This window comes from Echiichthys vipera, assembly GCF_963691815.1.
Source record: "Echiichthys vipera genome assembly, chromosome: 18".
Lineage (NCBI taxonomy): Eukaryota > Metazoa > Chordata > Actinopteri > Perciformes > Trachinidae > Echiichthys > Echiichthys vipera.
In genome coordinates, this window is record NC_139843.1 from 12,464,859 (window position 1) to 12,490,546 (window position 25,688).

A 25,688-nucleotide genomic window follows, 5' to 3' on the forward strand; every position below is an offset into this window, starting at 1 on the left:
GGACAAAGCCCAGCATTTATTCAATGACCGTTTAGTTTTGCTGCAGTGGAACAACCTGCTCTACGCTTCCCCATTGAACTCAGTAGAAGCTGAGAGTCCGACTTTGTAAAGCGCTGTGGGGATGAATGAGAAGGAAGTTGCGCTGGTTACCTGTGATAAGTAACTGATTCTGAACAAAAGATGAAGGCTTTCTAGTGCATATTTAGTCAATGAAATGTACACACAGCAGTACATGCTGTATTTCACCACTTTTTTTTTTTTGGTGACATTTTAGGGGAAGCTGAGCTTCCGTTGTAGTCTTAAAGCAATTGCCACTGGTGCCTACCTCTTATTCTTAATAGGTACAGTATATTTTGTTGTCCAGAGAAATAACCAACCATTGTATGTATTGTCATAGGCCTGCAGAGCTAAATCATCTTTAATAGTCTCATATTGTGAAAAGTGAAATTTCTTTTTTATAAATAATAAATACAATATATAATATATATAAATAAAATATATATTTTTTTATTATTCTAAAGCAAGTTGAGGTACTATATAAATATTATGAAAGTCTCAAAACTCTCCCGAAGAAATACACAAAACCCGTATTCAGATCGGTAATATAGGCAGAGTCAGACAGACATAAAAAAAGGATTTTTGAACATTAAAGCATGTAAACATGTTTAAAATAAACAAAAAAGTAACCTGAAAATGAGCAGAATATGGGACCTTTTAACATCTGACCTTTCCCCGCTGACCCTCAGCTGCTACTTATTCATGTTTTCATTTTCAAATTGTAGATCCTGGGGGATCTGCACAGTTGCAACATTTCTGTCTGCCCTTTGGTGAGAATGTCTCTCATAATCCTGACTCAGACAGATTAGTTTCACAGTAGGAGTCTGGGAAATATAATCAAGTAAGTGTCAAGTCATGTTAGTACATTTTTGCGCCTGTTTGAATATGCAGATCCTGATGAGTCAAAGTTTTTTGTGGCTCTGCATTTTACAATTTTAAACAGTATTCTTGCAGCAATAATGCACTGTTGCTGCTATAAATCACTTTCAATTTAAAGCATTAATGGCCAGAAAATTCCACAGCAGCAATTTTAGAAACGTGTAATCCTTGGCTGGCTATTAGAATTCTGTACACAATAACTTAACAAACAGTATTATTCTACTGAGTTAATTCTGCATCTAAATATTTCGTTGCCTTCTTCAAAAACCTTACATTTAGCATATAGGTCCTTGGCTGAGGAAGCCCTGAAACCACAGATCTGCATTTGACTAGATTTTGTTCAGTGAAGCCCTGTGTGAACACATGTGCTGATGTCACTCTGAATTACACTTGTCTTTATTGCTCTAGGTACATGATCCGTTAAATAAAAAATCTTTTTGTGTGATCATTCAAGGTTAACTCAAGAGGACAGCAGTTGTGATGCAGCATTTTTTTTCTTTTGCTTCAAACTTTTAAATTCCAACATTGTACTCAGTTATGTGTATGTTTCTGTGCCAGCTAGTCTGCTATGTGGATAATACTGATCGGTGAAATCAACTGAGAAACTGTTAATTATTACAGGAATTTTTTTTTTTACAGTAAATTATAATAGAAATATCCTATCTTACCGTTGAGCAGTCCTGCTCATTGGTTGCAACACTGCAGCCTACAATGGTCTAAATCTGTGAATTGCACACAAATGGTGACTGTCTCATGGTATATTGCATTATTACCCAAAACTAATGCCAACCAATCAAAACTCAATACAAATGTAAACCTACCAATGAGGATTGAGTACAGAATCCCTGGCCTGTCGGAGGGAGGTTGTACGTTTCTGTCTTGGTCCACAGCTTGAATGGGTGGAGTCACATTTACAGGATTCACCTTATTCTGGAAAATAGAACCAAGCAGGGTATTAAAGTGGACTATCACAACCATCACTTACAAATATGACAAACTAGAATATTAGTATGAAAAACATCTGAACTAGCAACAACAGGACACAGTGGTGTAACAATGTGGCATGCACAATGAACGAATCAAACAAACAAGCACACTTGAACTTGTAGAATATTTTAAACTTTTCCCCAACAGTACCAGCTTGCTTGAAAGCAACAGCTAAAAAAAATGGGGAGGGTTATTGAAACGAAATGTCTCACAGAGTTGTTCTAAGGTAGAAAGAAATGCTTTACCCAAGCTACTTATTTATGTAACAAGCTCTGAGCGTGCCCGCAACGCAAGAGAGAATTTAAGGAGGAGTAGAAGAATCAATTGTTGGCAATAAACACACTGTGGTACACGTTAAATCACATCAAGAGCATGCATGCACATGCACATTCACACGTACAATTATGTGTATGTGTGGAAAGAAGAATAATCATCACATTCAATAAAATAAAATCATAATACAGACTTGCGTATGTATTGTACGGCTGTTAAAACACACATACACACACACACACACACACACACACACACACACACACACACACACACACACACACACACACACACACACACACACACACACACACACACACACACACACACACACACACACACACACACACACACACACACACACACACACACAAGCAACACTTTATATATGGGTCTGCAGATGTGGATCTCTATCTGTATGCAAGTGAGGCCAGGCTATAATGTTGACTTATAATAGTGTAATATGCTGCGCTGTGGGTAATACGGAGAGCTCTGATGGGAGGAACATTATATCCATAGGATACAATCTACAATCACTAAAGCTATTAAATGTCAAGCCGAGCACACCCACAAGACTGCACATATTCCCAAATGTGCATGAATGCACCAGCACACAGCTACACACGCACTGTACACAATAGTTTGCTCATTCACCTGCTGATACAATACTTTACCACCGCACCTGTCGTGCAGCACTTAAAATCTACAAGCCATCACAGAGCCATATCTCCTTGCCTGTCACTGAGTGCGGAGAATAGGGGGGACACAGGCCGAGAAGAAGTTATGGCGAGTAATGAAGTGGAGTAAAAGAGGGTGTAAATATATGGAAGGGAAATGAATCTGCCAGGAGTTGAGGGTAAACAGGGAGCTGACAGAGATGTAAATGCAGCAAAGAAGAAAGGTAGGGAGCCACAGAGACATAGCCAGTTCACTGAGATAGTGAGGTACTGATACTACAATTTGTGCTACTAGCAATGACATCTTACACACGATTTTACATTGTATAAAAACACTGACAATAATATAAAAGTAAAAAAGTGTCAGAAGTAACAGTGAGCAGTAAAAGAAAGATTTTGCATTAAATGTAAGGACTCCCACCAGTGTCAACCACCCTAACAATACCTAACACCCTAACAATAAAGCACTGACATTGTGCCAGCAATAAACAGCCTTTTCGTAATGAGAGCAGCAGTTAGAGACCAAAGCATTCCTTTAAGATGTGAAACGTTTCAAGTACTGGTATGCAACAAGTTCAGCTTCAAAAAGGCAAATTTGATGCATTAATGCCCACGCTCCAGAGTTTGACCTTCCTCCCTCAGATCCCACTTAAGAACGGTAAAGTAATAACAAAGGTGTCTCCTTTACACTTGTACATACTGAAAGGACCAACCTTAGTTTAATATACATGTATTGTACACGCTGACTTGCTTGAGTGGTTTTCTCAACATACTCTTATACCTAAACAACAGACCAAGTCTAGGCTGAGTCAGCAGGCAGGAACAACTTGACCAGTTCCCAATAGCTCAATAGCTGAGTCCAAGACAACTCCAATGTCCATCAAGGAACAAGACCAGGACAAGCCAAAGACTTGCCAATTGCTCCTCATAATAACACATATGACCCCTCTATTCAAGTTTGTGAAACTTTTAAACTTTGTTGAGTTTAGGCAACAACACTTCTTGTTCAGAGTTGGCAAAAAGATCATAGATTGGCTTAAAATGAGTCAGGGAATTACTTAGTTGGTAACTGTGACCACATCTGACATGGGATAGTGGGATATATGTTGGGGTTTTTTGTTTCTGTCTCTGTTTTTCACTTTAAAGCAGACACATTGATACACTGTACAACTGTTATACTTCTGTCTGCGAAACTCAATAAAACAAATTTGAAAGAAAAAAAAATGAGTCATGGGTTTAATTATGTCACGTATGTTTCCCAAAGCCCAAGTTTTTATATTCAAATGGCTTGTTTTGTCCAATCAGCAGTTAAAACACTGAGCTACTAACTTCACTAGCATTGACAACAAAACATTTTATAAGCTGCAACCAGTTGTTTTTTGCTTTTCATTTTAGCTTTTTAAAAAAACAATTGTTCATTTTATAAATGGATGGCAAATAGTTTTCTGTTGACTGACAAGTTGATTGATAAAACTACTCATATCAGCTATAACTAGCACTATAGAGTACTTTAGTCCTGATGTTTTTGTTTTTTATTCAACATTGCCTCTTTCATACTGCTCACTTGTAAAAAAAATGGTTACTCCAGTGAGTATATGGACTGTGTGAGATAAGTTAACCACAGTAATCAACCGTAGGTTTAGTAAAACCAGACAACTCAAGGAGATCCTGATAAAACTGAACATACTTCCCCCTCCAGCAAACAACAACCTGGGCAGCATAGGGGCAGAATCAGCAGGTAGAAAAACAGTAACAGGTATGAGACAGACAGGAATGACCTGAACTAAGCAGCAGCACCTGGCAAATGTGTGTAGGGAACCTGCCTTTAATATATACTGGGGAGCTAATGAGCAGCAGCTGTACCGGCAGGTGGCTGATCTCGAGGGCAGTGAGGAAAGCGGTGCAGGTAAGGAAAAAAGGGCGACTCGTGGTCAGTCGAGGCTTTGTGTCAACCGCTGAGCTATACAGTAGACAAGTCCTTCTTGGTGGTGCAAAGGAGACACAGTACTCCCTGATCACATAAAAAATAAAACATTAACACAATGCAGTGCACCTCAGTGCTGCAAATTCATAGTCCGTGTTAAAAGCAGCTTCAAATTAAAGTTATTGCTTTGTTCATCTTTATGTAACCAATCAATTGCGAGTCTGACCTAATGACTAACTAAATGATTGGTCGGGTCTTGGGAGATTTGCTTACTGTAGTGTTCAATAATCTATATTTCCCTCACAGCTATAAATTTGTGAGTTGCAGAGGCAGCAACGTTTTTGAAGTGCATGTGTGAACATGGCCTGGCAGCCAACTCCTCTGCATAAATGACTAGCATCTTGGTGTGTATGTGTAAGAGAGAGGGAACCACAAAGACAGAATAGTTATGTTGGCTCTAAGGCTCTGAGGTTGTCATATCTCATCAGTCTGATTAGGACTCAAACTATTATGGTGCCTTGACTCTCCTCACTTCACCTCGCAATCTTTCGTACACTCCAGCAACAGCAGCTCTTCCACTGATTTAGTATTTTCACCTCTCATCAAATCCCACATTTCTATCTATCCATCCATCCATCCATCCATTCTCTTGTCCTCCTCTGTCCCCTGACTTCGTCTTTCTCTTCATCAACAGTTTGAGGGGAGCAAACATGAATCCTGAGCGTCGACTACATTCATTGTATTGGGGTTCTTTCAGGCAGAATGTATTAGAGAACTCTGATCAATCAAATGGGGGCCCTGAGAGACAGCTGCTTTGACAAGATGGAGGTGCATTCAGGCGGACCAAATGGAAGAGATCATGCTTTTGGCATAAACACACATTTATTTAAATGACGTATTAAAGTATATGATGGCGTAAGAAAAAAAGCTGTGGAGTTTCTGCAGTGCATCCCAATTAGTGTGTTCCCTTGGTCTATCCGTACATTATGTGTTTCTCTTTACAAATGTTGAGCTGTGGTAGATGTTGCTGCTTGCGATTGTATTGTATATCAAGATTTAAAGTGACGATCGCCATTTGTTTTTCCTCACACCTTTGTTAACTTTCTATCAGAGCTAAGCTGTTTAAAGTTAAATTTTAAAAAGATTGTCTAAAATATGTCCCTACTGTGCGGATGTAGCAGCATGTCAGCTTGCTGAGTCCCTTTGATCAGCCCGAGTGACAAGTTAGGTATCCATCTCTTTTCCATGGATCTAACTTCCCACATCTCTGTTCTCCATACGCCATTTCCCCTGAGCGTCACATGAGAAGTTAACATTATGGGAATTATTTGGATTGTCATATATGGTACGCAATCCAAATTATGGTACACATTTTAATTAAATAACAGCTAAAAGATAAACATTAAGAAAATAACATTTGTATCAGCAATCCCGAGTAACCACAATTGTGTGATATGATAATAGAAACAATCGCCCAACCCTAGCTGCTAACTCCTCTGGAACTGAAATGTCACAGGCTCCATATTTTTTTTGTATACTGTGTTCAGGGAAGCATTGTGCTGATTGTAATAGACAATTATTGTTGCTGTGCCACGTTTCAAGAATTGTAAAATCCTTCCATTACATAGTCTTGTTTTATTTTGTCATTTAAAAAAAAAAAATAGACCTTTGCACAGCTCAGTTAATCAGCTCATGGCCAATGAAACCATGCAAGTGAGCCGACATGCACAAAAGGCTTTCTCATACCAGACATTTTAACTTGTCAGTCAAAAAAGCACAGGTGTTACTCAATGACAATGTCTCCGTTCTATTCAAGCATTCCAAGTGACAGTGATGTAAGCAAACATGCACTATACCAGGAACCTCAAATCAAAGCAGCTAAATAGAAGCATCATAATTAGCTTAATTATTGCCACTTACTGTGGCAAGTCAAAAGGTTTTTCATTAAAAGGCCATTGCCCTGGAGCTGGCTTAACTACAAGGGATGCAGCCATCATTAATTATATCTACACTTGGGCTTTTCCTGCTATGACATGACAAAATGTCTGTGTTCCCTAAATCTGAGCTTTAATCTGACATCTGCAAAGGTCCCCACTCCTGTAGTCAATAGGGGTCCCAGTCTCATTCTTCTGTGATGTTGTACAATTATAAATACTGGAATCAGTGAAGCATCAGCAACACTTGTGTGTATTGGGAGCAAATTGCCAAGTGAAAAACAATATTTGTGTTTGTTGCATCATGTTTTATGCATGGCTTCAGATTTTAAAACCCCATAAGTATTTTCCCAGCATACTTTTCCTGTGTTTCTGACTTTACCTATTTTCCCTCTGTTTGCACCCCCCCCCCATCCCCCATCACCACCTCTCTCCATCGTAAACCCTGCCCTTGTCTGCATACACTCGCTCCTTCTCAAAACCACAAGGTATGAAGTTGATTTACTCCTGTTGTTCCTCGCTGTGTCTTTTGGCAAGGAGAGAATTGTGTTTGTGTGTGTATGTGAGAAAGAGAGAGAGAGAGAGAGAGAGAGATTGAGAGAGAGAGAGAGAGAGAGAGATTGAGAGAGAGAGAGAGAGAAAGAGAGAAAAAGAGAGAGGGAGGGATGTGTGTGTGAGTTAGGCGAGATAAAAAAGGGCTTTAAGGTAGAGACAGAGTTCCCTCCGTGCATCTGGAGTACAATGAGTTTGTGTGTGTGCTGCAAAGATCTTAGTATGAACAAAGAGATGAAGTAGACAATGTCCAGTTAGGCATGACTGCTCTACTGGCTTGACACTGCTATGGGTGTGTGCATGTGTGTAAGTGAATTGGGTGTGTCGGGGGGTGTTAAGGCATGAATGCACTTCTAGCTTGTCACTATCAAGGGTGTGTGTCTGTGTGTGGTAAGGGATGAATGCTCTACTGACTTGTCAAGAGTCAGAGAATTTTGCCTGCAGCAACTTTGTCTCATTTACAAAGTGGCATTGTAAGTCGCTCTGGATAACAGCATCAGCTAAATGCCCGAGATACAAATGCACAATGATAAATACAGCTGTGTAAGCATAAATGCAAGGTGTTGCAGACTCACTTTGAAATAAGACCTGTGCATACACAAGAGATTTACAGTAAAATATGTCAGAAATAAAAGACTAACTCTGACTTTTAGTGCAAAACAGTCTACAACAGCTTTCCTTTAAAGAGGTACTTCACATACTTTATGTGGTAACATTGCTACATTGCTACATTGCTTTGACACAGACCCGGATTAAAATGGGTAAAAAATCCCTTTAATTACAGAAAATAATGTTGTGACACATTTTAATACGGAAATATAAAGGTCCCATATTATAAAAAAATTGAGATTTCCATGTAATTTCTATTATAAAGCAGGTCCCAGGTGCTATATAAATACTGCGAAAGCACTGAGAAAAGCTAACAGTCCTTGTTTGTTCTTGTACGTTAGGACGTCTGTACAGTTGTTATGTCACAACTGTCCTATACAGTATATATGTAGAACGTGCTGCTACAGTGCCTGTACAGGCATTGGCCAGCTAGGACAGTGCAGAGATTCAGAGAGCGATGATGCAGAAGCTCTAGAAACGCTTTTAGGTTTTGTTCTCAATACTTAACGCGTAGTTTGCAAGACACAAGTTTTAAATACAGTATGACTTTGAATAATAAATGTTTCACATTTTTACCTTAACTGCAGGCATGATACAAACATGTAATACCGTACGTTTCCGTAGCCAACAATCATTGGATTTCAAGGGCTGACAAATAATTTGAAGAGTAATGTGTAATATCACTAAAGTCAGTAGATACATGGGGGCAGCATCAGTTCTTCATTGTCTTGGAATTTGCTCAGTATGGGTTTGTATAAATTGTGAGGATGAGTCCTAAAAGATCAGCCCTCAGTATTATCCTTACTTTAAGCCTACTATTGTAAAGACTCCCAAAACTACCTACCTACCTATTGTCTACTGATAGCAATTATTAATGCAACAACAATCACTCAAATAGAAACACACCCTCTGAACCATACACACAAAAATAATGCAGCAGCCACATAAAAGACACACACTTACCGGCTCTGTCAGCTCCAGTACATTGGCTCTATACGTGATGGGACTACAGTCACGGGTGTTTCCCACAAGCACACAAGGTAGAAACATGGGACCCAAGTCATCACCATCCAGTACATCCACAGTTAGAGTGGTGGTGGCCGTACGGCGCTCGCTGGGATAGGGGGCTCGGTCCTAGGCAGAGCGAGAGAGAGAGCATATATTTCATTTTCGGATGATACTGCACTTTCTTCTTTAGATATTTGCATATTTTTATCTTCATGTCCAGAATAGAAAATGACCACAACATAGTCCTGCTGAATATTTTCAGAAAATCAAATCAACAAAGCTGCAGGGAACTCTGGTGTATACTTGACTTACCTTCTTCATGTCAATTTATACTTCACCGAGGGCAGATAAGCAGATTTCTCGTGGGTTTATGGTTAAGCACAGCACAGCACCTCACTGACTGCCCGGGTATGTTTGTTCCACCAATGTTTATAATGTATTTTATTAATAATGTTTCATGAAAGCTAGCAATGTAAGTAGAGATTATAAAAAATGCCACACAAGTAATTTTTATTGATGAATTAATTAAATAGTTTTTCTTTAAAGCAGCAAAACCAAGTATAACAGGCATTCAACCAACAGATTAAATAAACTCAAATGAAGCATATTGCACAATATAGTGTTCCCACTTCAATATGTCACTGTGCAATGAGTGGCCAAAGAAAACTGAAAGGATTAAACACAGCAAAAAATCTCCTTCCAGGCTTCATTAAAGGACATTAATTAGATAAGACAGACATGCAGCGAAGAGCTACCTAACAAGTGGTGCAATCTTTTTTTTGCTGAAGCATTCAAGTAGATTAGATATTTGAGCAATAAATAGAATAAACACAAGTTCAGTTTCCACGGGAAAGCAAGATAGTGAGCAGTAGAATTTATATATAAAATCCGACTAAACCCCTGTTTTAATTAGTTTATATGCTAATAAAACATTGAATAGGCTACTGATCGATGAGAAACATTATTTAGGTGCTGCCCACAGAGTGTCACTGTTATGTCTCAATTACAGCTGTTGTAGTAGTAGTTTTTTTAGCTGTGTACAGTAGTGCCCCAAATTAATACAAAAACTAAAACATTACCGCACTGGGAGGAGTGGGGAGGGAAATACCCATGGATCATTGCTACCTTATGAGAGCCAAATTATGCCTTTTTTCAAGTCTGCAGGAAAGAAAGTGGGACTTTAAACAAAAATGAGGCTGGCATAACATTGTTATGCAGTCATTGTGTTTCTTTTTTCTTAATGAAAGCTGACTTGATGTTTATGAACAAAAAAAATGCATTTTAGTGTTGAGTTTTGACTTTCGAATGTGACCGTGTGTCCACGCCCACCCCTACACCCAACTCCCACATCTGGTCACCCTATCCCTATCCCTATGGACCTTTTCTATAAAGCAATTTTTGGACAAAATGTGTTTTGTAGTGGGTTAGGAATTAATCTTACCACCCACAGGCTCACTTTGGTGTTTGATATCTTTACACAATTAAAGGCCGCAAATCAATCAGTGTACTCCAGTCCCTTTCTTTTCTCTTGGAAGTTCTCTGTCCCTGAGCTGAAAAGCACCTGATTCAGCTGCATTCTGCTGGAAGACACAAACCCTCTTAATACATTCCAGTGGAAATTTTGTAAAGGTCTCACACCTTTGAAAAAACCCACACCAAAATGCATGACCTTGATACATACAAAATGAAAAATGGATGTGCTTACACACTATTATGTTTTTTTCCAAGAAGACCTTCAGGAGACCTTAAGCTGAAATAGCTGGGTTACAGCGAGGCTCTCATTAAATATCAATACAACTATGCTTGTCAGACACGTAAGCTTGAATTCACAAACTTTTATTTCTGCTTATGTGCAACACTATTTTGCTGGAACATTCTAAGTCCACTGCTAATGTTAACTTGATCTGCTGTTGCTGAAGGCACAAAGGTAACAAAATTGACAGGAAATACTTAATAGACCTATTCATCTGAATAGTCAATATAACTTCTGAGTTTTCAGCTTTTATTTCAACATACCAAACCATTTTTTATGTTTAATTTAGTCCAATCACCAGCTCAATCAAGGAATCGCTAACTCTCTGCAGGAATGGGTCCTAAAACCCCCAAATGAGTTTCTGCACCCTTGTCTCTGGGTTTTTTTGGAAGGGCAATCATTTAAAAGCAAATTGAAAAATCCTATTGGCTTTTTGTTGAGGGAACCAGGGCAATCCTTAATTGCAGCACTCTATATTCAATGCAAACATCGGATGTCTATCCATCTACTTTTACAGTATGTGACGGTGTCTGTATATAAGGCAATGTAGTTTGTTTTGTTACACTAATGCAAAAATTTGCAAAGGTACCATGAAGCCATAACTTAAAAAAACATTTAACTTTACTGTTATTTAATATAACCCCTGAATAAAATTGTTTCTCTGCCACTGATTTAGCCTAAACTATGCTCTCCTTAGTGTCAATCCTCTGACAGTAAATGAAGAAATAGAGGTCACACCCAGGAAATAATCGCTTCAAAACAGGGTGCCTTGCACACTTTATTGTAACATCCATGTTTTTGTGGGCCATTTTTCATAACCAGGATAGCAGTTAATTTCAGGTAACAATTGGCACCAGGAAGAATCTAATTATATACTGCATGCATTTAAGAAATAACTGGGGAAATGTAAACTAGACAGTGGCAGCAGAGAATAGTCTGCATTGTAATTGTAAATAACACCGGCACATAATTTTCATGCTGCACTTAAAAACCCTGCACATATAGCATGTTTTGAATTGTTTCATGCTGCCTGTCCCTGAAGTTATCAGAAATAATTATAATAATTTTCCCCCAGAAAAGTACAATTGTTTGGACATTTTATTTGACTTAAGTGAATAGTTTGACATGAAATACATTTACTTTTTTGCTAAGAATTTGGAAAGAATATAAACACCCCTCTGATAGTTGTGCATTAGATGTGAAGCTACAGCCAGGACATGGTTAGCTTAGCTAAGAATAAAGACTGGAATAACATGCTAGGCACTGAGCTGCAGTGAAGTCATTCCAGTACAGAAACCCTGTAAAACCCCAACTTGTAATTTTTACTCTTCAGTTTTTGTACAGCTTAAACAAACCAGATATTTTGTTAATTAGTTTGAAGATGATAAGTGATAGTTAACAGATTTCCTTAGCTTTGGAAGTTCAGACAGAACCAAGTTAGCTTGCTCTTTCCCTTTACTTTCAGTCTTTATGCTAAGCTAAGTTATCTGGCTACCAGGTGTAGCTTCATAAATATTGTATAGACATAAGAGTGGTAGGAATCTTCTCATCAACTCCAACTAGTGTATTTCCCAAAATGTTGATGTATTCTTTTTTACCGCTGAATGATATGACCGTATATTTATCAGGGATGTTTCTAACCCCTCATTTCCATGACATTTAAACAGAAGAAGAAAAGTTAAAGTTAAGAAAGGTTAAGGTATATTATAAGAGTAATTTGAAATCGTTTTTTAAATGCCACTGAAATCGATATGTCCCCAGTATCCACTCTGGGGGCTGTTCAGGAATGCCCTTCACAAACCCAGTGTGTGGTGCAATATTTGATTAAACGCCAACAAGGATTATGATCTAAGAAGAGTCACAGTTTGCTTATACAATTAGTATCTTAGTGTGTACGTCTGATTCATTGACCTAGGTGATGTTAACCTGCTTTATTGATTCATAGCAGGTCGCTTGCTTTAATCTGTAGCATACGTGCTAGCCGGCAAGCTGAATGTACTGCTGGCCAGTAGAACAGGAGAAAACCAGGTTGACTGCTGACACCCAGCCATTATTTCAGAAAGAGGAGGTAGTGGCGGGCAATGACAGGAGAAAGTCATGGGGTGGAAGTAGGCCCCTAGGAAGTGTGCCAGGCTTTGAAGCCAATTTGACATAGTGGCCAAACGGTGGAATTGCAAATGTCAACTAGTATTTCTGGTGCCGACTAGCAAGGGAAGTAACATTTAATAGACTAGTCAACTAATCACGCACATCCATTGTATTTATCGCTTCTAAAATATTAGAATTATATTCTGTTATTTACATGAATTATTTAGATAAGGTAATACATCTGTATGGTTCAATCAATCAAGGATTCATTTTTTGTTTTATAACAGTACTGCTGAAAAAGTCAGCCTTATTCAAAGGGTTTGTTCCCCTGGTAGCACATGGTCTTCAAGTCTTTGCTAAGAATTTATATTCAGCAAATTCCCAGCCACTCAAAAGACTCTTAATATTATATTCAGATGAACAGCGAATATGTCAGGCTTTCAAGCAGTCAGAAACACATTAATCTTTCAGTGTATTGTTGACTTTTAATAATGCTTTTAGGGTAAATTGGCCTTGAGACACACGCATATTTGCCACAATTTGTTGAGAACTTGAGGTTTTTCCCGTCTACTACAAAAACCTTAATGGTGCAATCAGCAACTTAAACAATTTACTGTCATGTCTCAGGTCAGATCCTTCACACTGCTTCCACTGCTCCCCATGAGTTTTGCCCGTTGAGTGAAATTAACTATATGTAGACCCCTTTCATAAATAAATCATACCAAGCTCTGTGAAATAAAAGGAGGAAAACAATCACATTAACCAACACATTACTGATAATTAAGGATTCACTTAAAGATCCCCAAAGGCTGACTCAACAGAGCATAAAAGGTCTGAGGCGGTGTAACAGTAATGTTACCATGATAATAAAGATTTATATAAAATAACAACACTCTAGGCTGCAGACTATACTCCCACTGCACAGAGCAGAGCAGTGCACGCAAATATAAAAAATAAAAACCACTTACATTTGCCTGTATGATGACCAGGTACCGTGTTATCTCCTCATAGTTGAGTCTTTCTCTCAGAACCACGGAGCCAAACAGCGTCAGGGGGATGTCAAACGTTCTGTTTGTTGTCTGAAACACAAACCTATATGTTAAAAACATAGTCAATCTCTTACAGGATGGACAGTTCATTTTTCACTTTACCACCACAAATGGTCTATCAAATAAATCAATATGTAAATATCAAGTGGAAACCTCCTGACAAATGAAGCCAAATTCTTACGTGCCAAAAAACTGCAGTTCCTTGAAAGGCCACTTGAGGTTGCCTCCCAAAGTTTGGTCTCTATAGCTCCTTTCCCTGTTCCTGACAATTGTATGTTGAATAACTCTCCCGTTTTAATCAAATTAAGGCTTAAAATTGAGTGACTGGTGGGTGCCTTCATAGGTGGTTAGCACAGACTGCCAGATTGTTTCACCAGCTTGTGTGTCTGCTTGTTTTTGTGCTGATGTAACCCCTGGGTCTTCTCTGCTGCTCCAGATAACCGTTCGAGTATCTTTTTCTTCACCTTTTTGGGACAACACGCTGCGATCAGGAGCAGGAGCCACTTCACTCTAGGATCACGGACAGCACAACGAGGAACCTCGCACTACCCCCTCTCCCCGCTTGCACATTTGGTTGAGTCACTATTTGTAATAAACTTTGTTTCACTGAAACCTCTGCCTCGTGGTTGTGCTTTTGGGTCCAGATCCGGTACCAGTCGTAACACTTGAGGAGCCTAATGATGAGGTCAAAGAGACTATGTTCATGTTTAGTCTATGGGAAATATACATGGTTGTTTGTTTTTTTGTTGTTGCTCATAGTTGTTACATTTTAAGACACCAATGTCTGCTCTATTGCTAAACCAATAACCTGAATAATGAGTTTATAACCCGGCTTCTTCACACTTTCAAGAGTTCAGCAGGCCGATAGATAACCTACCGGGTCTTTTGGGTTGTACTGGATGGTATATTCTATCTGCCCGTTGGGACCGTCATCAATGTCTGTTGCCCCATTGTTCCCCCAGAAACCAGAGAAGATAGTGGTTCCTACTGGCGTCAGCTGAAAACACAACAGATAGAGAATATCAGTATCTTTTATCCCACAAGCTCACTTACACACTTACATTCACTTTCAGCTTATATCTTGTACGGATGTGTCTTGTCTTCCTGACATCTACTGCCTGTATGTGGCAGAGATGCTTTATGTTTATTGTGCTCAAATGAGGCTTGAGAAGGAAGATCAGCTTGCAGCTGTTTGTGTGCTTTCATTTGCTCTTGAAATAAAAAGAAACACAAGCAGCATGGTTTGCCCAACGTTCTGTGTGTCTGCAGTAAGTCTTCCTCTCTGTCACTTTACTGTGGATGTTTGCAACACCTCATTGCCCCATCAAATAGAAGGTTTTAGATAAAAGCGGGACATTGGGTGATAGAAAATAATGTTAAGAGTGTTTGTCTCATAAGACATAAAAACAGTGTGGGTGTCTTTATTTTCATTTTGCTCTATGATTTCAGTGAAATAAAATAATAACAAAAACAGAAACAGATTGGAACCAAAAACTTACTGTATAAAATAATGATGTCAAAACATATTATAGTAATGATCAAAACGGAGGCGGTATAGCTTATTACACCTACCCTTTTCACACTGGAAAATTAACAAAATGAATGAACTAACTACAAACCATTTAACTCAATGTGCTAGTGAGCACCCTGATTCATTATTACTCTGATAATGGTATAAGTAGTTTAACTGTAAACTGTATTAATATGCATCAAATCAAATTCACAATGTCACATTTTAAGTAGGTACAGGTACATGTATATGTTAACTATTTGTAACTAACCCATGTTTACTTCAGGTTAAAAAAAAACTTGATTGTACATTCAAAGAGTTTCTTTTTAAGTTTTTAATGAGATAAAATGTACAAAAAAACTGTAAATAAATGCCATGTTAGCCCTTGTTTACAATACCTTGTCATTTGTGTGCCAATGCAAGAATTTTGGCTTTCATTTGTGCTTTACTTTTCATTTTCATTTTCACCACACACAAACAGTTGATATTAGGGCACCACGACGGATTTTGAGAGGTAGGTAAGCAAGATTAATGTCAGGTCATTGTTTATGTTATAAAGGATTTGAATGGGATGGATATTTGGGCTGTACATAAGAGCACTGGGCTATTGTTTTAATTGTTTGAGTTGGGTAAATAAGATGTAATTGTTTAAGTCGTGGAGAATGGACAGAACCAGATAACTATAAACTTCTTCCTACTCCTTTGCAGACATGTCATATTCATTTTGTGGTTTATTTGTGTACAGAATATGTTCACTGTAAAAACAAGGCAACCAGCCAGCCAGGCACGGAATAGTGAAAAAATTTACACTGTGTACGTCTAAATTCACTAAACTGCTCCTCCTCTTACCAACAGGGCTAAATGCACCCTTGTTGCTGTTTCTAGTCCCCCTAGAAAGTTTTAAAAGTCTGCCTACTTTGCTCTGTCCTCTGCAACTTTTCTGAACACCTAGTCAGATGTGTGCTGAGCAGTGTCTGAAAAGGCCTTTGAGCTAATGATATTTCATGGTCGGGCCCAGAGATTCTAACTCGCACACAAATGCTTAACCCGAAAGTTGAACACATGCCAGAGCACATTAGAAGAGGAAGTTTTCCAGCCATACATTGCTGTGCTGTATTTTTTTCAGCCATGTGCCTTGAGATATGTATTTATGTGTCAAAACAGAACTCTAATCTCCACAGAGGATGAGGAACATTTGAGATTAAATTTTATTTAGCTGCTGCCCTATTGATTTGTTATACCATTTCCCTCAACAGGGTTATCTCTGCCTCCCACTGATCCAACAATGGTCTTTAGAACATCTCATGCTGTCACTTAGCCACTTTCGGAAACAACTCTAATGCAACAGACTTTGGCACCAGTGCCAACTCTTGAAATCAGCCACAGGGATCACCTTGTACCCGGAAACTTTCACGGTGAACTCATAAACTGTGTCCTAGACGTTTTTTATAAATAACCATAATGCCTCCCTGTGTGTCTTAATCTGCCTGCCTCACTTTCTTGCACTCAATAATTGTTATAATAGACAACTAAAAGTAATGTATGTATGTAGTATGTAGATAAAGCCAGCGACATGGGAACTAGGGGTACTGAGGGTGCTAAGGCAGGTCCTAAAACCAAGTTTTATAAAAAATAATGTGAGAGAGTTTGATCATGAAGCCCAATGTTACTGTTTAATTCTCTGGTTCATCAGTGAAGTGTGTGAACTACACTGCAGACTGAAGTCTTTACTAACAGAGTGACAGCTGACTCAAACAGGTTGAATGGACATGGGCAGGTCCACATTAAATATCCAGTTTTGAGGCACTAATGTTTAAAATAAATTGTGCCTCTAACACACTTTCTCTCATCTATCATCTACCAAAAATGTACATATACAGAACAGAATTTTCAATTCTTCTTGATTATAATAAAACTATTATTGTTGGTGATTTGAATTTCCATACTGATGTCACATTAAGCCATACCTCTAAAGCATTTTTTTAAATACCACTGAATCTTATAACCTGGTTCAACGTGTTAAGGGCCCAACAAACAACCGTGGCCACACATTAGACATTGTGTTTACACTGGGGCTGACTGTAAATAATATTTCTGTCAGAGACATTTCAATGTTAGATCATATGTGCATCTTGTTTGAGACTGTGTTTCAGAATGTGGAGACAAACCGCCTAAAGAAAGGGCAATTTGTGGTGATTAATGGGCCCACAGCGGGAACATTCATACCCCTCTTTAACAGTGCCAAAAACAATGTGACATATTCTTCAGCGAGAAAATTACCTCCCAAATGTTTTTCATGAACTATGCATATCCACCCTGGAAGAGGCTGCACCTCTAAAAACCCAGCTGAAATTGACAATAAGAACGACGCCCTGGAGAAATTAAGACACTTGGACACTTAGAAGATTATGCAGAAAAGCAGAAATGAAATGTAAATCGAGTAAATTACAAGTGCACTATCAATCATCAAAATATTTATTAAAACATTAAAATAACAAAGTGAAGGAGACACGACACCAATACTTTTCACAGTTAATCTCCTCTTATCAGCATAATCCTCTTACTTTATTCAACACCATCAATAACCTCATCTATCTCCCACAAACAACTGCAACCGCCTCGTCTCCAACAGAGTGTGAAAAGTTTTTTATTAATAAGATTAGAGCTCATATAACTTCGCCTGCAGCATCTTAGGATATCCCCAGCCCTTGCTTGGAATTATTGAATTGTTTTATTCCTATATCACTGCAGGACCTTCTCGACAGTGTGTCACATATGAGCATATCATTATGCCCACTTAACCCCTTCCACACCAACCTTTGAAAGAGAAATTCTGACAAATTTGTACCCAGCTGGCACACAAAACTTCTGGTATCCTTTTTTTCCCAAAAGGTAGAGGTAAAGGTAGAGGTACGAAGTAACAATGACATCGTTGAAATGTTTTTGTCTCCATCCAGGATATTAAATCATCAACAGCTACAGTAGCATCACCGGTGGACTGCCTCAAGGATCTATTCTTGGACCTATTTTATTCTCACTGTGCATGTTAGACGTGGACATATAATTCAGAAACACAACATCTCCAATAACACGCAGCTATACCTCATTTAAAACACAGGAACAAAACACTCTATCCACACTGCATTGCTGTTTATGTCAAGGACTGGGTGGCAGTTACTTTCTTACAGTTCAATAGCAATAAAACAAAGGTTTTGATTTGTGGTGCATCTCATAATGACACTAAAAGGTGTCATGTATGCGACTGTTAAGTTGTGACGTAACTCCCTGTGAAAATATGATTTCCGGTTCCAAGCCATTCCGAGCCTCATATTTCTACAACGCGGCAGTGCCGTGTTCACCATTGTTTGAACAGATCTGAGTTTTAAAAAAAACAACAACAACGTAATTGTCATTTAACCTCTTTCTTATGGATGAAAAGGGTGTCTAACTGACATTAGAGGTGATCAATAGTTCACATGTTCGGCCATTGTGTTTGTTTTATTTTAACGGAGCGTTGGGACCCAGAAATCGTATTTTAAAAGGGTGTTACGTCAGACTTAACAGCCAGATTAGTTCTGTGTTGTTGACTTTATAGTTGCTGTGGCGGCTGTGATACACAGTAAACCAAGTTGCTTCTGTTGTAGTAGTGTAAAACGTTGTTAATAACTATTAAATATAAATTATCATTGGTCTTCAAATTAGTGCAAAAGCGTGAATGATGCGTAGCATTTATCTCAGCACGCCCAACTCTGACTGATTTACAGTGTCCCGGGATGAAATTGGATGTACAACCCAGTTCACTCTCAATATTAAATTCAGTGCATTAGGTGGTTGGAGTTCTGGGGGCAAACTGAAGTCAGTTAGACAATTGCTGTCTGCCTAATGAGCAGACTTGCACTTAAATCTAAATTATTACCCATATCAGAATAAATGTATTCATTTTTTTTTATTATTACCACCAAACTGACCACATTTACCGTAGGCTGGCACAACTTTTTTTTAAAACCCATCTCCTAAATTGTATGGTGGCTGTTGAAGTGAACAGAGGGTATTATTATATAGTAGGAGTAATGAGAAACTGGAGCGCTGGAGTGGTGGTGGGGTGGAGGAGGAGGAAAGACAACCAGAAATATATAGAGTGTAGCAGAGGAAAGGTGGGGAGGTTGAGAAAAGGTGACATAATGAAGAGCTGGGAGTGGTGAGGGGGCATGGAAGTAGAAGTGTTGGGAGCTGCAAAAACAGAGAAGAGAGGCCAAGAGAGAGAAACAGAGAGGTTGAGAAGACAGATTGAGTTGGACAGGCTGTGGAAGACTGCATAATGAGATATTCTACTGGGTCTGCCTAGGTCTGTGCTGGCAGCAGGCTACATGTATCCTTGTCCAGTTTTCAGTTTGAACGTCCTCAAGTTAAATTCTGCTTCCCCAGACTCTGGAGGACACACTAACTGTGGGATTGGCATCTTAAAGACTATTCTAGAAGCCTCAAAATAACAGATTTAGAGTCTTTCCTCCGTTGCCAAAAACTCAGCTTTTTCCCTGCTCACGGTATCGCCCTTCAACTTGCAACATGCCATGTATGATACCATTGGTGGATGTTTTTATTTAAAGTACATTGCACTATGTACAGAACATACACCAGGCTATGTTTTCTGAAAGCAGGTCAATTCAGACTCTAACACTGGCATTGTTAGGATTCCTACACATGACCCCCAGAGAGGCACAGCTCAACTGACCTAATGTTCTCATGCTGGACTGCCCCCTCTTTTGCTCTCTAGTCTCAGACCCAAGAGCCGTGTACCTGCCACCATGATAGACAGCAGCAAGGCAGGATAAGTGCAATAAATGGCTCTTGACATGGGTAAAAGACAGTAAAGGATCTCCACTTTTAACTGTTTGTGTGTGTGTGTGTGTGTGTGTGTGTGTGTGTGTGTGTGTGTGTGTGTGTGTGTGTGTGTGTGTGTGTGTGTGTGTGTGTGTGTGTGTGTGTGTGTGTGTGTGTGTGTGTCTGTGTGTGTGTGTGTGTGTGTGTCTGTGTGTGTGTGTGTGTGTGTGTGTGTGTGTGTGTGTTTTACCTCACTGACGGCCACATAGTATCTTGGCTGTTGGAAATATGGTGCGTTGTCGTTGCGGTCTCGAACAACGATGCGGACTTCATGTAAAATCACCGTTCCGACTAGCTCATTAGTGCATTGCACCTGAACGACAATGGACTGTATATACGAGGGAGGCTGGAAAAGGGAAAAACAGAGGGGTAGATATATGATTAACAGCTACCATTGTGTTGCAGAAATAAATAATTGATCATGAAGTACACCCAAATAAATAAAAGCATTGCACAGAAGACTGCCAGCCCTTTTGTATTATACTTTTCGTGCCAAATTAGATTTTCAGAAACATCTGCTACATTACTTTACAGAGCGAAACAGCAGGAGGCTGGTTGTTTTCTAGTTGAGCTGGAGCAAAAGCTTTATCACAATAGCAAATACTGGAAAACGTGAGACAGCCATGAAAATGTCCCTTTATCCTCTGTAGTCAAGTGATAACTAAACTAAGAAAAAAGTAGATATTGTGTCCATGTGACACACAAGATTGATGCAGATTTTGTGTAAGCAAAATCGTGTATGCAAGATAACACACTGGAATACGTCATTTCACTGCATGGTTCAGCTCCACTTGACTCACTTTAGGTACCAGTTGCTTAACTCTATTTTGTTTTCCACTGCGTATAGTACCCCCTCAGTGAAGGCAGTATTCTCTGCTGATCGCTGTAGCAAAGACAGGTGAACCTGCAGTGACATCATCTTCATCTGTCTTCACTCTCTGAAGCACTGGTTTCTAAACGTCAATAATTGTACGCCATTGTGTATGGTAATGGTGTACAGCAACCTTTTTCCTTAAAATGTGGCGAGTGAAAACAAATATTGTTGTCGCTATTGACACTATATTGACTGTATAAAAATCGTGTGTAATGCTACACAGCAAATTTGAAAGTGTTAATTCAAGTCCCTGTGAGATAAATTCAACACTTTCAAAGTCTCTATATTGGTCCACTCTTGATCGGGTTAAAACAACACTTTTGAAAGTGTTGAACAGTTAACACTGTGGTAGAGTTGGAACAACACTCTCAATAGTTGAAATTTAACACACATCAGTGTTGAATTTAGCTAACACTAGTGTGTAGTGTCAAAAGTTAACACTATCACTGTGTTTCTTTAACACTGAATAAGGCTCAAATTGTATTAACACTGTGGAGAGTGTTGTATATAGCTCAAAAAAGAAATATTTTATAGTTGATTTCATTTAAAAAAAGACTATTGTTATCAAATGTGTATACTTACGTTAAGCAAATTATGTATAGTCATCAACACTTTTGTGCAAAAGGAACATTAATGCACCCATCAGAACATAGCAAACAACAATCATGCTAACCTCAACATGGGACATTGTCATGATCACGGTTTATTGTCAGGGTGCAGAAAGGTCTCCGTGAGATTTATTATGGACACATAAAATACAACTGCATAGAAAGTATTATTAAATAGATATGCTGCATTTCATTTACTTACACAAAGATACTCGGTTTAGTCAAACGAAGCGAAAAGAAAGTACATTCTGGGAGCTACGTGGTTATTTTAAAATCAACACTTAACAGAGTTGCTTTGATTTAACTCACTGGATTAACATCAACTCTTTTGAGGAACTAACTCTGACATAGCTGAATTTGACTGAACAAGTGTCGAATTGACATTGTATTTGTAACACACAACACCAACATTAGAAATCTAACACTTTTGATTTTGCTGTGTAGTGAGGGTTTCTCTGACCAACCAGCTGTTTGCAGTGATTTAACTGTTTGGAGGTGGTGCCTCAAAAAGCACTATCCACAACTTTTGCTAAAGAAAAGCCAAAGAGGAGCGAGTCAAGTTGAGTAGAAGCATGCCATACCATGCAGTGGAAATGCGGCATTTGATACAATTTGAACAGGAGCAAAAAAACAACAACAAAAAAAAAACTTTTCAGTTGTCAAAAGTTGCCTTACATCTCTATCCAGAACCCGCCCAGTGCTGTTGAGGTAAAGTGCTTTTTTGGAAGGATCAAGGATCACCCAGTAGTCGTGGTTATCTCTTAGTGACAGAGAAATAGTACGATCCGGACCCTCAGCCACGCCATTTATCTGCATGTTCTCCACCAATAACGTTCCTGGGGATACAATAAAACACTTATTTACCCATCAGCTACAGAGAGAAACACAAATGTCCAGGGAAATAGATTCAAATAAATATCTATAGAAATAGTCTTGGATCAAACTCTATTAGTGAAAGAGAAGGAGACAGCTCAAAGTGAACTCTCTGCTTTTCTTCATGTTCTCTATTTATTTCAGTTTATCCCTGGAAATTACATGTAGGTTGAAGCTAAGGTCAAGGGCAATGAGATGGAGAAGCATACAAACAGAAAGCGAGAGAGACAGAGTAAAAAGCATGTGAATCTTAAATTAAATTAAGTAAGGCTGACCAGATATGGGGACTACTCTTGTTTGCCTTCTCTATACCAGTACGTGGAATACTTAAGACCAAGTGGAACATAAAATAAAATTACCATTACAGAGAAAGAGAAATTGAAAAAAGATTTTTTTTTTAATAAGACAGATAGTACAGATGGAATCAAATGCACAACACACACAACTGTGGACGGTGAAGCGATTTGGGAATAAATGAGAATATTATAGATAGGGAGATGACAAAACGCAATCTGAGTGGAAAGTGTCAGCTGCATATTATCTCTCAATCAACACATAGCCAGGGAAAATCGAAGCAGAGAAGAACCAGATAGACATCTGTGTTTAATAGAAACATCCTGACTTTACCGGTGATTGTCAATGTCGAGGAAATCAGAGCCCTGCTGTCAAACTTTGTTTTCATTGGTATCTCTATATTTAAACTACCACACAGGTCAAATGTGTGAAATAAATACACTGCTGGGTTTCAAGCTCATCAAGTGGTTTTATTTATACCTCACATGCTCATCCATGTGTTTAATCAGTTTCTTAAACTAATCTGTGGTTGTCAAGATCAGCCATTACCTGTCCTGGCTCATCTTGGAAGTTTATTGTAACATATCATAACAGAAGAGAAGAATAAAATATGCGAGGAAGGAAGCAGAAACAAAGTGTAAGGCTTGACTCTGTACGGCTCCAAATCACAAGAGACCCATGAGGCTCTACACACTGCATTATTAATCCGAAAAAAACTTTGCATGTGTGAGCACAAAACTGTTCTTCAGCACATTATTAGACATTGCAGTGTTTCAGCCACAGAGACACAATTTTCGGTGTGCATGTGTGTGTTTCCATTCATGCAACATTAGATTCTTCATGCATGCCATTGTCACACCTGGCATACTGCATCACTCCCTGATCCCAAGGCTCAAGATCAACAATAAAACCCATCTTATCAATGCAAATCTATAATAATAAAAATGATGGACATTAAACAATGAGGTGGTACAGTTCAGTTTTGAAAACTTCACAAGCTATTCCAGCTTTATCATTTGCATTACGCAAAACCTAATTTGTCTCTTCTGAGCAAAGCTATGGAACTGTCGACCAACTGAATTGAAAATGCAACACATTTTTATGCTAATAAACAGCATCATCCCTTTGAAGCCAATTTGACTTAGTGGCCAAATGGTGGAATTGCAACTAACAGGTTGATCATGTGATGCTATGGGGACTAAAATGACCTTTTCCCATAGACTTACATGGGACACATGCATTGTTCTCACACCTAATAACCCTGTAGACAAAAAAAAAAATTAAATCATTAAGCCCTCACTCATGACTGTAGGCTTTACGCACATTTGTATTTGATGATCTATAAAGCCATTCTGGTTTAACTCCAATGATATATTTGTACTTTGATTGTACATAAATCTGATGGTAGTTACAGTCGAATGGCTGTTAGATCTCAAGATATGGTCTTGTTGTCTGTTACAAGTACACAGATTGAAACTAGGAAAGAAAGTGTGCTCTGCTTCCCTCACTTGGAATAACCTTAAAAAATACTTAAAACAAAGTGAACTTTGTGTGTTAGTATCTGATACTGAGGGGGAGGGGCGTCACAAAGATGCAGTTGGATATCTGAGGGCTGCTGACTCCGCACGTTGTTATTGGCTTGGGGTTAAAAACCCACATGGGCCAGGCCTACACCCATGTCCCTGTCCACTTTCAAATAACAAGTAGGGCAGGGTCTCTGCAGACAATTAACAATTCTAATGCTACAATGATGTGCATATCAAATACAAATAAACCAAGTCGAGAATTTCACTTGGCATCTGCTCCTTAATAGTGTGTGTATGTTTGTGGAGAGCAATAGGTTGATGGAAAAATATGAGCTAAAGACAACAATTAGGATGGAGAGAGAAAGAAAAAAAAGCTGAGGAGGAAAGGGGGATTTTGTCTGCTTCCTTTCTTGTGTACGAATGTAAGCGTGATAGAAAAGTTCATACTCTCCCTCCATGTGCACACACATCCGCACACATACACACACACACACACACACACACACACACGCACAAACGCACAAAACATTCTCATATCTGATGTGCCAGATAACAAATTGGGTCATGACCTTCTGTGCTACCATGGAAACCGTGTCAAATCCATTGCTGTGATTCGCTGATGTTAAATAAACAGGGGCATTTAATAAAATTGGTTTCTTTACATGAGAAAGGGGTTAGAAAAAAGAATTTATTAGGAGAATTTCATTCCTTGCCATCCTTCTGCTGTACCTCTCTTCTGGTTTTCTGCTTGTCTTGCAAAATGAGCAAAAAAACCCACAAGTAGATGCAAAGAAGGATGAGACAGATGGTGCCTACACCTTAACTGTATCTAATTTAATTCTATAGACCATCTTATATAAATGGGCTCTTTTCACAATGACCCAACTTCATGGGAGTGTGACTAAATATTGCACTCAACAGCACCTGATTAAATTGACCCACGTGTTAAAGCATACAGGCAGAACGGCATGAAGCTGAGTGTGAGAGCAGAGAAACAGAGAGAAGAGAGCAGCAACTGTCCGAGAAAAAAAAGCTCAAAGAGCAATCAGAGAGCAACAGAAATGAGAAACATAGCAGAGAAAAGTGAGGCGAGAAGAGATTGGACTGACTGAGAGGCTGAGAAAAATAAAGAGTAAAGAGAAAATTAGGAGAAATAGAGAGAAAATGAGCCCTGTGGGGGTGCATATATAGACTTTTTACGGGACATTTGCTTAACTGAATGTGGCGACAGGTACGAGCCATGGACTGAAAAGTAATCATCTGATACTTCGGCTCTTGGTGTAGAGATGAAGGAGGGAGTCATGGTGAAGCCCAGTTTAGAGTAGGTACAGA

The 25,688-nt window shown here is 38.9% G+C and overlaps 1 protein-coding gene across 1 annotated transcript in view; it reads right to left on the reverse strand.

Annotated features, from left to right (window-relative positions):
- Positions 1 to 25,688, reverse strand: part of LOC310960442 (protocadherin-15-like) — a gene marked incomplete at both ends in the record, with an annotated part of 148,445 nt that overhangs the window by 104,464 nt on the left and 18,293 nt on the right. Inside the window, 6 exons of the mRNA XM_083932147.1 lie at positions 1,758 to 1,866; positions 8,856 to 9,026; positions 13,710 to 13,820; positions 14,668 to 14,787; positions 20,372 to 20,527; positions 22,339 to 22,499. Coding sequence (XP_083788273.1) covers positions 1,758 to 1,866; positions 8,856 to 9,026; positions 13,710 to 13,820; positions 14,668 to 14,787; positions 20,372 to 20,527; positions 22,339 to 22,499 — 828 coding nt within the window. The remainder of the gene's footprint in view (positions 1 to 1,757; positions 1,867 to 8,855; positions 9,027 to 13,709; positions 13,821 to 14,667; positions 14,788 to 20,371; positions 20,528 to 22,338; positions 22,500 to 25,688) is intronic.